Genomic DNA, 15,373 nt, shown 5'->3' with positions numbered 1-15,373 from the left:
TGGTTTTTGTGCAAAAATCTTTACTAATATTGTAAAGGAACCTAAAGAATCATATTAAAATAATAAAAAAGGCATGCCATGACCCCTTTAGAAGATAAGATTATAACTATGACTAAGGTACCTCTGGTTCTCACAGGCCTGTCATTGCTCTCAGGGAATATGTAGGTGGGACGATATGGATTTTCTTCGACATGCTCTGAGTAAGTGAGTGAAAGACAAAATACACACTGACAAAGATGAGTACACATGACTGAAATGCAATCTGGACACATTCTGACACATTACACACAAAAAGGTGATACATAAACATGTTGAATGCATGTGATATCCAAGGCACAGCTTTACCTGGGACTTTGTGGATCTGTTTAAACATGTTTCTGTACCAGTCCTTTGATGTCTCTGTGTTCTAAAAATGAAAAACTTTCAACAATTACACATGGTCTTTTATTATTATAACACATTTAAGCTGTATTTTTTTAATGTGAGAGGGGCCCAGACCAATATACAGTCAAGGGGCCCAGAATTCCTTTGCTACGGCCCTGCAGTGTCTTACCCGTACTGGGACTCTGGGTGCTGGTAGAGCAATATGTTCAGACAGTCTCAGTGTCTTGCCTTCCATGTCTGCTGAAGTCTCAGTGGGAGGTCTGTTCTGTATGACGGCAGGGCTGCGATTAGGGCTGCTGCCCTGCTCCACAACAGCTTCTGAAATACACAATTGTAAATTCAGATTACAAACAACCAGAACCAAGATGAAACGACCTGGTACTTGGACGACCTGGAATCCAAGACTAGGATTGCCAATATAATGTCTTCAAAGGGAGCATTTGAATTATGAAATAATTTAATGTTTTGAATGAATAAGTCATGGCTACATCCCTATTCAGAAAGTATTAATTTTCCTGAGGAGGTTAGGTAAATTTGTGTTTCACAGACGTACTTTGTGATTTTAATCCCGTACGAATCAAACAAGTCAAATCAAATAATGAAGTAAATTACCTACTGTTTTATTTATTTATTTATTTATTTATTGCTAACTTACTGTATCTAATCCTATGTCTGTAAATGTCTGTGATTGCATTTTATTCAGTTTTATTTTTTTATTTTTTTTTCATAGCCCTATCATTTATTTTGACCTTTGCTGTATACCATAACAATTAAAGCTAAATTTCTCATTGCACTGCCTGGTGTGCCTTCATTATGGATTTTGAGTTTCTGGGTAAAACAAAAGTGGGTATGGGCATCTCATCTAAAATAAAAAGGTAACTGAATCAATAAGGAGAGACCATTACTGATTTTATTATTATTATTATTATTATTATTATTATTATTATTATTATTATTATTATCATTATTATTATTATTATTATTATTGACTGGATAAGAATGGCTAAAGTTGTCTCAGATATGTCCTTCACCTTAATTTATTATTTCATGTAATTATGTACTTAATGTTATAATTATATAGTTAATCAAATACAGTATATGCATGCATCTAGATCACATGACCTTCCATAATGCCCACATCCATACAATAGAAACTCCCACCTTAGTAATCACTACAGAGATCTCAACCTCGTTTGCATCACTACATTAAATCAGACATCATATTTTAATAATTGCCACTAAAATGTAATTTAGAAAACGAATCCTATCCAAACAGGGCTTAAGAATGTATTTGATCCACTCCATCCTCTTTCCCTTTCTATATCATGAAAGCATTTTGCATGTCAATCCACTTATTACTTTACTGTCAATACCACCTGAAGTATTGAAAGGCTAGTATTTACAGTACCTCTGTTGTGCTGCAGCAGGACAATTGTTGGATTCACACTGCTGGTGGGGGGATAAGAAGAGGTCACTTTGGCTGATGAGGTAATTGCACTTAGTGGATCAAGGCAGGATGTGAGCTGAGACTCATTCTCATTTACAGGTGAGTCCACCTGAGGAGGATACACAAAAGCACAAAGTCTTTTGTCACATCTTTGTTGTGTGATACAAACTACTTTGAATTTCCCAGGATTCCCTTTGCATGAAATTTGCTTCATTTAACTTTTCTCTCAACCACATGATTGTTACAAGCATTCCCTTGCAATGCTGTAGAAAACAATGATGATCAAATAAACAGCATTGCACTTAATATTTTTACTTCTAATTATGTTTCCTATCTTGAGGATTTCATCTACACTATTAAAGAAGATGAAATGAATGTAAAACAGAGCAAGAAATCAACTAGTTAGGAATTAATTTGTGTTCAAGTTATACTACGGTGATATGGCTTGCAATACCAAAATGTTCAACAGTGTTGTCTCAAGTCCAGAGAGATCAGGATCTCTCACATTAATTTCACATATCTTTAAGTGACTTTTATTTATTTATTTATTTATTTTATTATTATTTTAATTTTTTTTCCAGCATTGATAAAATGGAATATGATTTTGAGAGGACGACTCACCTTTGTTGGTGTCTCATTGACTTGTGTTGAATTTAAATCAGCTCTGGTGTTGTTTACACTTGTCTCAGCCAGACTCGTTACTGTGGCATCTCTGTTGACCGCACCAAGCCAACCACCTGTAAGGAATCCAAACAGTTTAGATCCTAAAAAGATCTGTAAAGGATCTGTAAATCTCCAAGGAACCTCTGAAAACCCCAAAACACATTAGCATGAAATAGAGCTGCCTGCACTTGGCAATGAACCTGTTTGTTTTCAAAGCTAACCGCAATTTATGCCACAACAGATTCCTTAATCCTTCATTATCCAACGAATCACCAGCCAGAATCTATCAGAACTGAACACCACAGAATGTCTTCATCCACAGAGATGCTAATTTATTACTGGGGAAAAAAGATTCTCTGAACTTCGTCATGAGAACAAGAGGACCATTGAACCCACTGTACGAAATGTTTGTTTCAATGGCCTTTTTATTCAGGCACAACAACAATTAAGGCATCTCTCTCCCAAGTGTTGGTGGTTAGCCAGGATAGTTATAACATGGAGATGGTGAAAACGTCCATGCTGAAGGTTCCCATTTCCAGAACTCAAAGTGGGCGTGAGGACAAAAGACGTCTTTGATTGTTCCCTGCAAGTGTGAGTGCTCACTGAAAGTTATTTGGGAAATGAAGTTGACTGTAAGACAATGTTGTATATGTTCTACATCAAAACACTTGTTAAAATTTTAATGCATGATTTGATACTCAATGTAGCCTGATTTAGCAACTTGTTGAACCTGGTCCATCGATTGTCAAAATAATATCAATATCACACCATTACAAATGTAAAGCATGTCATTAATAGGAAAAGAGGAAACTCAAGAAATCACTCTTCCTGTAAACAGAGATCTTTCTGGTTAATAAGGGTTAATGAGCACTTACAGCCTACATTATCTGCAGCTAAAAACACTAAAAGTACCATTATTATATAGAACAATTAGTCTGCCACTGCTTTGTACAATATACAGTATTCAGACAGTGTTGTATAAAGTTTTTTTTTTTTATTGTGTTCTGCAGAAAAAAAATGAAAGTCATACACATCTTGGATCGAATGAGGGTGAGAAAATGATGAGAGCATTTTCATTTTTAAATGAACTATCCCTTTAATGACACATTCAAGTCACATCAGAATTATCATATTTATAGGATTAGTGTAAATGAACACCACAGTCCATAAAAACTGGAACATTGAAGGAGGGTGTTGAGTCATATTAGTGACCAGAACAGAGACTTGTGGGGGTGGGCTCTTTTCATTTGGGCCAATGAGTAACCACCCAGAACACCCTGGCAACTGCATAGCAATGTGCTGAAACAAAGTTAAAACAACTTAACAACAGCATAGCAACTACCTGACAACTACCTAGAACACCCTGTCAACTGAAGAGCAATGTGCAAAAACACAGAAAACAACTTAGCAACAGCATAGTAACAACCTGGCAAGCACATACAGTAGCAATGCACCAAAACACACAGAAGAGATCACCTTGACAACTGCATAGTATGCCCTAGCAACCATCCATAAAACCCTGGTTACCATATACTGTAGCATAAATGTGCTACAAAACAAATATAACACTTAAGCAACCATCAGAAAACTAGTTTTGCTTAGGCAAAGACCATTCACATCTTCATAAAATATAAAAATAAATATTGTTGGACATTTTCATGAGTGCTGGTAATTATTCATACACATCATACCTTGTTTAAATGTAAAATGTAAACACATGTTATTGACTTTAATATGAACAGGTCTCCTGGAAAGGCAGGAGACTGATCGCACATAACTTCATTATTTCACAGCTTTCATAATGTTTAAGCCTAAATTATCAAATGAATTAGTCAAAAAACAAATTTAAATGTACATAAGCATTTATTTATTTATTTGTCTTCCCCAGAGACAGACGACGGAACACGCTTTGCTTGTTCCAAAACGAATCATTCAGACCGCTTTTTGAATCTTTTTGTTCAGTTCATAGGAATCAAATGTAAAAGATTCAACTCAAATGATTCTTTCAACGAATCACACGTCACTATCACCGATCTGCATGCATTTTTGCACATACAGCTGTTATTTTTTTGCGGTGTTCAGTCGCAAAAGTAAAGAAAGGGTCTGGAGAAATTTATCGGAGTAAAAGTATAAATTTTCTCTTCAAAATGTAGTGAAGTGAAAGTAAAAGTCCCAAAACAAATGTATACTCAAGTAAAGTACAAATATTAAAAAACTGTACTTAAGTACAGTAACAAAGTATTTGTACTTTGTTACTATACACCTCTGTATTCAGAGCACATGCACTTTTATTGATGAATAGCTCGCATTCTCCATTTCCAACTCACTTTTGGCAGAGTTCATGGACAGCTCTTGGCTTGTGCTGTTCTCATCATCGATATGCACCAGTGTGGCTCTCAAAGTAACAGCACCCTTTCCTTTGCAAACACAGGTAGAGTCCAGCTCTGTGTTCAGATATAGAGAAACATCATGTAGTTGCAAAGAAATGTATTGATTTAATCTTTTAAAAGTACTAAAATGGGATAGTTCACCCAAAAATGAAAATTGTGTTATCGTTTATCGTTACCCTCATGTTGTTCTAAACCAGTTTGACATGCTTTCTTCTATGAAACAAAAAAGGAGATATAAGGCAGAATGTTAGAGACTCAATGACTCAGTCACCTTTGATTTTGTATTTTTTGTTCCATACAATGAAAGTGAATGGTGACTAAGGCTGTCATTCTGCTAAAATATCCTTTTGGGTTCCACTGAAGAAATTAATTCAGGTTTGGAACAATGTGAGGGTGAGTAAATGATGACAGAAGTTTTATTTTTGGGTGAACTATGCCTTTAATAACCCCACATAAATAAATACATCCAAATAAATAAAAATAAATCTGAAACCTTAATTTATTACTCTTACCAGTAGGTATGAGATCAGGGGAAGTCTTCATGGCTCTCAAAGGTGTTACTCGCACAGCAGATACAGTGTGTTGACAGGCTGAATGGGCTTCAAGACAAATAAAACGATGAGTGAGTTTGTAAATAGTGAAGAATAAAATGAACTGTCTAATGAACTAAATATGCCTATTATTAGACTTTACTAGGTTATTGTTGTACTTTATTGAGAATAATACATTATTCTGGACTAATAGAACTTATTCTGTCTTCACATGCTATGGGAATTATTGTAAATACGAGTTTCCTACTTGGAAGTTGCACATGAACGCCCCCTCAAGTCATACTTACTGGGAACTGGGAAAGTCTGAGATCATTTTGATAATTGTAATAATTTTTTGATTGTCCAAGTTGGGGGAAGATGTAAACATTCAACATTCGAGTTTATTGCAATTACAGTATTCTCTGCTGGCTGGCCCAAATATCAAGGAAAGATTGATGAACGGAAGGAAACAGGGGTTCTGGCAGTGAGAGTAATGGTTCAACAATGACTCAAGCCAGAGAGGAAGACAGAGGGAGTTTGTCTCTGATTGCTTACTCATGAGTCTCCCTGTATCAAGGCAGACAGCTATTATTCCTTGCTACTGCCATTTATGTTAATGTTGCAATGTTTTAATATGGGCCTGGACAATGCTATATAATGAAATATTTTTAAATAAAAACACATGTACACTAATCTGTGATTCTGAATGGAGTTTGAACAATAAAATGATATACAGTGCATTCATAAAGTATTCAGACCCCTTCATTTTGTTTCACATTTTGTTATGCTGCAGACCCTTAACTCAGTACTTAGTTGAAGCACCTTTGGCAGCTATTACAGCCTCAAGTCTTTTGGGGTATGATGTGACAAGCTTTGCATACCTGGATTTGGGGATTTTCCACCATTCTTCTCTGCAGATCCTCTCAAGCTCTGTCAGGTTGGATGGGGACCGTCGGTGGACAGCCATTTTCAGGTCTCTCCAGAGATGTTAGATTGGGTTCAAATCCGGGCTCTGGCTGGGCCACTAAAGGACATTCACAGAGTTTCCCTAAGCCACACTTGTGTTGTCTTGGCTGTGTGCTTAGGGTCATTGTCCTGTTGGAAGGTGAACCTTCGGCCAGGTAAACCTGAGTGCTCTGGACCAGGTTTTCATTAAGGATATCTCTGTATTTTGCTGCATTCAGCTTTCCTTCAACCCTGACCAGTCCCCCAGTCCCTGCTGCTGAAAAACACCCCCACAACATGATGCTACCATGCTTGGATAACACTTTATTTGGATGGTCCCAAGTAGATATTTAACTGACTATAAGTGACTTATCAACTGGCTTGCTATAGCTAGAAAACAGTGTTTCTACTTGGGACCATCCAAATAAATTGTTACCGACCCTTGTTTCTCAAAGTCTGAGAATCATTTAGGTGCTTTTTGATGCCTTGCACTGAGGAGAGGCTTCCGTCTGGCCACTCTGCCATAAAGCCCAGATTGGTGGAGTGTTCTCCCATCTCCACACATGATCTCTGGAGCTCAACCAGAGTGACCATCAGGTTCTTGGTCACCTCTCTTACCAAGCCCTTTCTCCGCCGATTGCTCAGTTTGTACAGGCGGCCAGCTCTAGGAAGAGCCCTGGTTGTTCCAAACTTCTTCCATTTAAGAATTATGGAGGTCATGTGCTCTTGGGAACCTTCAATGCAGCTGAAATTTTCTTTGTAGCCTTCCCCAGATCTGTGCCTCGACACAATCCTGTCTCTGAGCTCTGCAGGCAGTTCCTTTGACCTCATGGCTTGGTTTTTGCCCTGATATGCATTTTCAGCTGTGAGACCTTATATTGAAAGGTGTATGCCTTTCCAAATCATGTCCAATCAGTTGAATTTTCCACAGGTAGACTCCAATCAAAGTGTAGAAACATCTCAAAGATGATCCAGAGAAATGGGATGCACCTGAGCTTAATTTCAAGTGTCATAGCAAAGGGTCTGAATACTTATGTCAATGTGATATGTCAGTTTTTTCTTTTTAATAAATTTGCAAAGTTATCAAAAATCTGTTTTTTGCTTTGTCATTATGGCATATGGAGTGTAGATTGATGTGATTTTATTTTTTTTTTTAAATAATTTTAGCATAAGGCTGCAACATAACAAAATATGAAAAAAATGAAGGGGTCTGAATACTTTATGAATGCACTGTATTTGAAACAGGCATGTAGACAACAACAGAGTATATTGAATATGTTTTGTTTGTCTATATCTTACAATTGTTTCATTTTGCATGTTTTCCTCATACCCATATTATTCTAAAAAACTGGCAAGCTAGGCCAGTTAACCTCACAGAACTGGATGGAGATACAATAAGTGTGGCATGCTTACCAGGGGCTGCATCAAATTTCACTGTGCCCTCTGCTGGAGAGCCCTGCAAATGAAATAGTGTTAAAGGAGAGATGCTAAGACAGAAAATGTTGCTGTGCATGTCATTTCAAAAGAGAAAAAAAAAGAATATGTAGGCTATAGGTTGGCAATCAAGATGTGAGACTCCAACAACAACATATTCTCCACACTGCCATGGTATGTTTCTTTGTAACTAATGTGCTTATAAATCTTTGAATTGCAAAAAGCTGTTGCAAAATGTTTTTTGTTTTTTTTACTTGGCAATTACACAGTGGCCACTCAACAAAAACATTAAAAACATATAGGCCTAAAGCCTAAGTTAAAGTGCGCAATTCTGTTACTTCACCTTTAAATGAGAGAATAATGTTACAAACAATCCTACTAACATGTTGAGCATGAGAGCACTAATGCATAAGGAGACTGATTATCGTACACACTCTCACGGTGAAATCGTAAGGATTCATACGAATGTTCTAAATTTGGCTAATTCTTATGATATAGTACGACTGCACTCGTATGAATTCGTACGACTTTCACTACAGCCAATGACATCGCTGGATATTGTTTCCATCTAATACATGACAATGACTTGCTTCTGTCACACACAACAGCTTCTTATCATGTTTACACACTCTACTGATCAGTTAGGTTTAGATAAGGGGTTTGGGTAAGGGCATAATATTAATAAGCATGTCCTTAATGCCTCGTGCACGAAACTCACGCTTACTTCCACATTAGACATCCAAATAAATACACATTGTATGTTACTATAGACTGTACTTTACTGTTATTGTAGACTGTGTAATCTGCGTATAGAGAGCTGCGGAACTGCAACTTTGTACATATCGTAAATGGGTCATTCCTACAATTCGGTGACATTCCGGCTTTGAAACTTTTGAAAAATAAAACATACTTTTACAAGTTTCTTCATGTTTCATCATTAAAGGGACATATTAAAGATTGTATTAGTCATACTGGTCAAGCTAAATTAAAAAAAAATTCAGATGTCCATCCAGTTAAATGGGCAGCATCAGGGTGGACAATAACAGGGTGGACATTCAGTGGATAAATGAGCCACTACATGGCCTGTGATTGACATCTAGGAAACATATTTGTAAACTAATATTAATGATTTCATTTCTGTTAACATAAATACGGTATATTGAAATTTAGAGAATGTAACACTAAACTCTTAACTGTATGTGGGGGGAAAATAGAAATCCAATGATTTAGCATTTATTTTTGACAAAAATGTTTGACGTGCAGTTTTTGGGACATGAATAAGTGGCACAGTGCAATAGAAAAGTTTTTAAATTATTTAAAATTGAACTTTTAAGCCCACAGAAGTGTGTAACATTATAAAATGTCTTAATTCTTTTTAACAAGGCTATCAAAATTGTAATCGGGTGAAATTAAACAATATAAATAACACACACACTTGTAATGGGGACTTAAATGTCAAATAATTGTAGGAATAACCCATATTTGCAGGCGTTCCTGTGCAACACGCTGCTTAAAATTGAAAAACAGCTCGGACGGACGCAAAAATGTGTTCAGTGTGAACGCCCCTACTAAACTTAAAATGAAAAACACTTTAATACAATGACCAGGAAGAAGAGAGAATGAGAGAGAAAAGGCTTAACATGAAAATATGTATTTCTCATTGGATTAGTGTCGTTGTTTTGGCAGTAAATAGTGTTTATCATAAGGGAAATGTGTGAAAAGTGTTTTAACTACACCTGTACTACTGTACTTTTATTATGAATTAATGCAGTTTTTCTTACCTCTCTCTCTCTCTCTCTCTCTTCCAGAGCAAGCTCTAACATATGCAATAAAATGTAATGGCATGTCAGCAATAGGTGCGTTTACTGGTTGTTTTAAATCCCAGTGGTGGGAAACAATTAACATGTACTCGAATGCTATATGATTTTGACAGAATTAACTTGCTTCTGACAGAAAACACGACAGAAGACGTCCACTGATTGTGACTGATCTTTCCCCCAGCCATTTCTGTAAAGCAACAGCCGATATCTCACAAAACTCATGCAAAAGGTGTGTGTTTCATGTCCATTTCTCTTGATTTGTGAAACATTCTTTTTTGGGTGTGTGATGCTAAAATATAGGACAAATGGCATCACGTATGGATTTCATACAGAATGCAATTTTTCCCCTTAATTATGGGACAATTCCTTATTTTACAGGACGTTTTTGCATATTTCATTAATTAATTTTACCTGATACTGCTTCAGCGTGAGGGTGAATCTCTCTCTCCACTCACTGTCATAAATTCCCTCAGTTGATGATGCCGGTGAAAATGGTTGTCCGGTGCGGGGAATGGTAGAATTAAAGTGATAATGCACCAATTACAACAAAGAATCTCCAATTTCACAAAACAGCATCCAATAAAGTTAAACACGATAGTAGATTATGGACTTCTGAAGCAGCAAAACAAGTGGGTATACCGAGGGTATACGCAAATATTGATCCTTATAAATTGTTATACGCAAACAGCCCTTACCTTACCTTGCATACCTTAAATGCACTTCAAGTCACTTTCGATAAAAGAGTCTGCCAAATCCATATCATATGTAATATGTGTATAATAAGTCACTTTGGATAAAAGTGTGTGTTGAACTACTAATTGGCAGGAAAAATAAAACTGAGCTTTCTTTAGAGATCCAAGATTCCATAGAAGCCCTAGATGATTGCAGATATTCCTGTTACATTTCAGATAGATCTGAATGTATACATTAACCAACTGTCTTTAATGAGATGGCTCCTGTCTCATTGACTTATTGTGGCCTACTGTTACTATCTATAGATACTGTATAGATACAGTTGGAAAGTGCACAAAAACTCATAGCAATCAGAACAAACAAGGAAAGCCAGATAACTTTCCATAGACAATTTTATGGAGCCTGATAAAAAATAACACTACAACAAGGCTCCTTCTCAGAAAAATCTTTCAGCATCTGTTTTGCCCCATCTTGAAAATGGATAGCATTCTAAATTTGGAAGTCTTGTTGATTAGTTATGTAACAGCAGTTTTGTAATCCAAGAATATACAAATATGCTGTTTATATTACATGTTTATGTCTCTCATTCCATATTATGAATCACATTTCATTGTAAAAAAAAAAAAAAAAAAAAAAAAAAAGGTCCAACAATGCATCATTCAAGAGCTTCAAGGTTTGAGTATCCCTAATACACGTAATTCTCTATAGTGCTCAACATGCAGTCTGTATAAAAGGTATTCTACTAATCCTGATTTAGTGAAACCTTTGAGGCTTTAGTTTCTAAATCCAAAAGCCTATAAAACAAATTAGTGTTTAAACATATAAAAAATGTTTAATGCATATTATTATTATTATATGGACTCACAATTAGCCCTAAAAGCATTTTGCAGCTTACCTGTAAGTCTAAACCTTTGGTTGAAAAGACGTTCAGCTGAGGTTAACTTGGTTTAAAGCCCTAACAAACACCCAAAAATGCCCTTTTATTGTGGCCTATTATACTAATCCAAGCTATCATATACTGCTCTCTTCAAAGACCTCAACCTTAACCATGCTTTGCCTCATTCATCACCACGACTACCAAGATGGAGCTGCCACCTGGGAATGTGGCACCCACTGAGTGTGTAATGAACGAATTACAGCATCCTGCTTTCCATCCACCTCTTCATCCCTGGCATGCCAGGCACCCCATGAGGCTATGAACTATACTGAGATAATTGTACGATAATAAACCAAGTATTAATTTGTCCTCAACATCTGGACTTTTGTCATTCTTATATTAAATGTTCTGCCTGTTGATTGTGGCACACTTGAAGGGTATCAGAAAAGTCCACATGCCAGGCTGGACCAGACGCAAACTTTCTCAAAGTTAACAGTGACCTGAGTGGTCTTGTCAATGTGAAAACCAGCCTCTCATAAGCACTGACAGTTTAGGCCCCTCTAGTGTATTAGAGACACTTATGATGATTTTTGTCTGCCAAAAAAAAAAAAAAAAAAATGGATATAATGTAATCGTACAAATAGATTTAAAGGTGAAGTGTTTAATTACTGCACCAGTAGCGGCACCAAATGGAATTGAAATATGTTTGTTTGAGTGTCCTGACTGGGCCGCACATAATATTTTCTCAACCAGTGGCTTAAAATTTGGGCAGGACTACCTGTTTTTATGAACAATGGAAGACAGGGTGTGTGATTGAAACAACCCAATCTCATGACAAGTTGTAATAACAGTACGCCCAAAGTTTAATAAAAGATGTAATATTAAAAGATGGTGAAATTGTAATAAATTGGCTCGTACAAAAACGACTATTACTCCCATAGAGAAAAATAAACAAACCAATGAACGATGTTATTTACATTTTTCCTAAGTTTAAACCCTAACCTAAACCTAACCATAAAGTCTACCCCTTACCCAAATCCTAAACCTAACCTTGATTTTAACAGGAAAATCACTGTTGTGTACCATGTAAGTAAAACATTGGAGTTTGGAACGAGACGAGGGAAGCATTTTACAGGTTGTCAAAGTAATTTCACACTAGCAATAGTGCTGTATGGCCATTTAACAGCGTGGCTGTGATTTGGCTGTAGGCATGAGGCCACAGGCTGATACACGGTAATGCGGAAGCTGTTAGTTTAGCTCTGTTTCTCAGCAATAGTGTAGTATTAATCCAAGCAATCAGGGATTGAAAGACAATGCTGGATGACTTCAACGAAACTCATGCACTGACTAACAATGCTGTTTGTCAACATCAGCTCAACTCACTCACGGCACACACAAGACGGTCTTTTGTTGCCACCTGCTGGCTCAAATCTTTAATGCTACAGGGATGAAGGAAAATCCCCACATCTACCTGCTCTTACACCCCTGCACTTCTCTTAAGGGGGTCGCACACCAAACGTGTCTGGTGAACGACATGGCACATTCTAAAATTCTAAACAACTGTTTTCAGAGAAGGTACGCACACCGCTTGCCATCTGTCGGCAGTGCCCAGCTACGACTCCGGAAGCTGCTCAAATTTCTGCCGCACCACGGAGCGCAACTATGTTTGATACCTGTGCCATGTCTTAGCCGCAACGCATAATGACATACATCAGTCACATTTGTATTGCATTAAAAATAATGGAAAAAGTAACTAAAATTGTTCATGGATGTTTCCTAACTTGAAATAAAGTATTGGATCAGAAGCCAGCTAAAATTTGATGCCTATATTGTATTGATTTGAAATGATGTTGTTTGGCTTTTCATATGAGCAAAGTCGTATGATATCTTACAATTTCGCCATCTTCTACGATTTATTACAAGTTGTCATGAAACTGTGTTATATTGAATGTAAACAGACTTGGCTGTGTGCATTCGATAATCACGCTAGATCAGCATGTTTTCACTGTGTGTATATGAATTTTAAACTGTTATCGTGGTGCTTTTGAATGAAATGAAAATTAGATTAAGTAGACGTGGCTGCGTGCATGGGAAGATCGTGTTTAGATATGATGGCTGTGCATATACAAGCTGTGAACTGTTATCATGGTACTTTGGTCACAATTAGGCTGTTTATTGTACATATTATGTTCTTGAAAAAACTCTTTGAGTAAATGTTTGTTTGACAAATGACAACCGCTACTAATGTAAACAAATGGCAGCACGCATCGGAGGAAGATCGCGTTTGATGTACTGACTGTGCGTATAAGAGCTGTAAACTTTTTATCGTGGTACTTTGGTGATGAGTTGGATGTATGTATATAAAACAAATGTATTCTGTGGTTTAAAAGACTGTATGAGTAACTTTGAGCGAATATAAATGACAGACGCCTGACTAGCGCAGCCTGTGCAAAACCGATTTGAATCTGGCATCTTGTAACATAACTGGCTGTTGCAGAAACACATATGTGTGGCACTGCTCTGCAGGGCCCAGTTATTACGTATGAACATTTGTTAAAAATATTTTCCCAACTAGCCTATGGAACAGAGTTGTCTGAACAAATTAGTGGAGAGTTTTGCTTAAAGTTACTTAAGATTTTTTGGTTAGAAATGGAACAAAAGTACATAATAGAGCAAGTATAAAAAAATCTGTTCAAAATCCAGTCCTTGCCTTACCACGATTAACAATGGTAAGTCTACAAAAATGATTTACATTTTGAGCTGTTGGGTCGAATTTGGTGACAAATTGCAAGGATACTTTATTTGCCATTGCATGTCTACGAAATGTCAAAAACCACAGATAAAAAAAGACCTGCTACTGCGTCACTTGTGTATGGCAGCTGGAGAAGCTTGACAGTCGAGATTTAAGGACAGTAGTGACTGGACAGCATTCTCTGGTGGATGGATGTTTAATTGTAAAATTTTTGGCGAAGTTGTTTACTTGCTATAATGCTTGGATATGTTTTCTGGTAGGGTTTTTGAAACATATTGGTTGTCGTGCTTAAATTAATCGAACATTACTCATGTGTTTGCCAATCGCAAAGTTTTAAATAGACTACCTTTTCCAGTGTAGTTACTAAAACATATAATATTCATGACTTCAGTTGTAGAAATACACAAGTTGTTATATCACTGCCCATTGCCCTGTTAGCAGATTGCGGGCTCTTTTTCATGAGTGCGCTAGGTGCAGCACAACGTGAAATGACAGTGCGAAATGCCTTATCACATTTTTGTGAGAGCACTTATTCTGAGTGCAATTTTTGTGCCAGCAAAAGTGACCATGGCTGGGAGTGTTTGCACTATCTGTGGGTGTATGCGTGCAAACTTTGGGTGTATTGTATGTTAATGAAGTAGCGCAAAGTGCAATTTGCTAGTTTGCTGAGAAATAGGTCATTGCGCTAAGATGTTTCAGAACTACGTCTTTTTTCAGCGCAAAGTCTAAAATCAGTTCCTGCATTTGCAGTTTTGAGATTCCACCAGCAGGTGGTAATAAAGTTCATGTCCAAACTCTTAAAATATAGTGGAACATCAAATGATGTCCCTGACAATCATGTCCCTGACAATCACTCTTGTAGACATTTTATGAAACAAAACTTTATGAGATTAAAAAACCTTCTAGAGGGAATGGTTTATCTTTCATTTATTATTATCATTATGTTTATTTTTGTTTATGTTTATTTTATTATTTCTGTATTTATGATCTAATTTGTATTAATATTTTTTTCACCTGTTGTTTTAGTGAGTTTCAAGTCACTGGAAAAGAGGCCGGTGGAAGAAGTTGGAGAGGGTAAAATGTTTGCATTTTACAGGTGTTCTAGGCCTCTGGGATTTTTTTACCACTCCGTTATTTGGATTATATTTTCGTTTTGTTTGAAGTATAATTTGAATTAAGAAATATTTTTGGTTTAATATTTGCTTTTTTGTATGTGTTTCAATAGTTTAATTTAATTTTTAAAACAAAATCAACTGGTAGAAGTGAACCAACTGGAAAGGCTGATACAGTCACTGTTATACTAGCCATGATTTGTGTGTCACTTGATTAATATGTTTAATAATACTTGCAATCTCTATAATGTAATGGAGCCTACATCCAAATCCTGACAAGCACCACATTTTCCATGCGTATAAAGGAGCGTGTCACTGTCATATAA

The 15,373-nt window shown here is 36.6% G+C and overlaps 1 protein-coding gene across 4 annotated transcripts in view; it reads right to left on the bottom strand.

Moving 5' to 3' along the window:
- The window catches only part of LOC127414054 (sorbin and SH3 domain-containing protein 1-like), a 70,120-nt gene that overhangs the window by 41,070 nt on the left and 13,677 nt on the right, over positions 1-15,373 (bottom strand). For all 4 annotated transcript variants that reach the window (XM_051651746.1, XM_051651744.1, XM_051651743.1 and 1 more), the window contains exons 2-9: positions 7,773-7,815; positions 5,397-5,483; positions 4,822-4,938; positions 2,453-2,568; positions 1,793-1,940; positions 554-702; positions 346-406; positions 122-196 (exon numbers count right to left, since the gene is read on the bottom strand). In XM_051651746.1, the coding sequence (XP_051507706.1) occupies positions 122-196; positions 346-406; positions 554-702; positions 1,793-1,940; positions 2,453-2,568; positions 4,822-4,938; positions 5,397-5,483; positions 7,773-7,815 (796 nt within the window). The remainder of the gene's footprint in view (positions 1-121; positions 197-345; positions 407-553; positions 703-1,792; positions 1,941-2,452; positions 2,569-4,821; positions 4,939-5,396; positions 5,484-7,772; positions 7,816-15,373) is intronic.

Source organism: Myxocyprinus asiaticus, chromosome 23 (assembly GCF_019703515.2).
Source record: "Myxocyprinus asiaticus isolate MX2 ecotype Aquarium Trade chromosome 23, UBuf_Myxa_2, whole genome shotgun sequence".
NCBI lineage: Eukaryota > Metazoa > Chordata > Actinopteri > Cypriniformes > Catostomidae > Myxocyprinus > Myxocyprinus asiaticus.
This window is presented reverse-complemented; position numbering and strand designations above follow the sequence as displayed.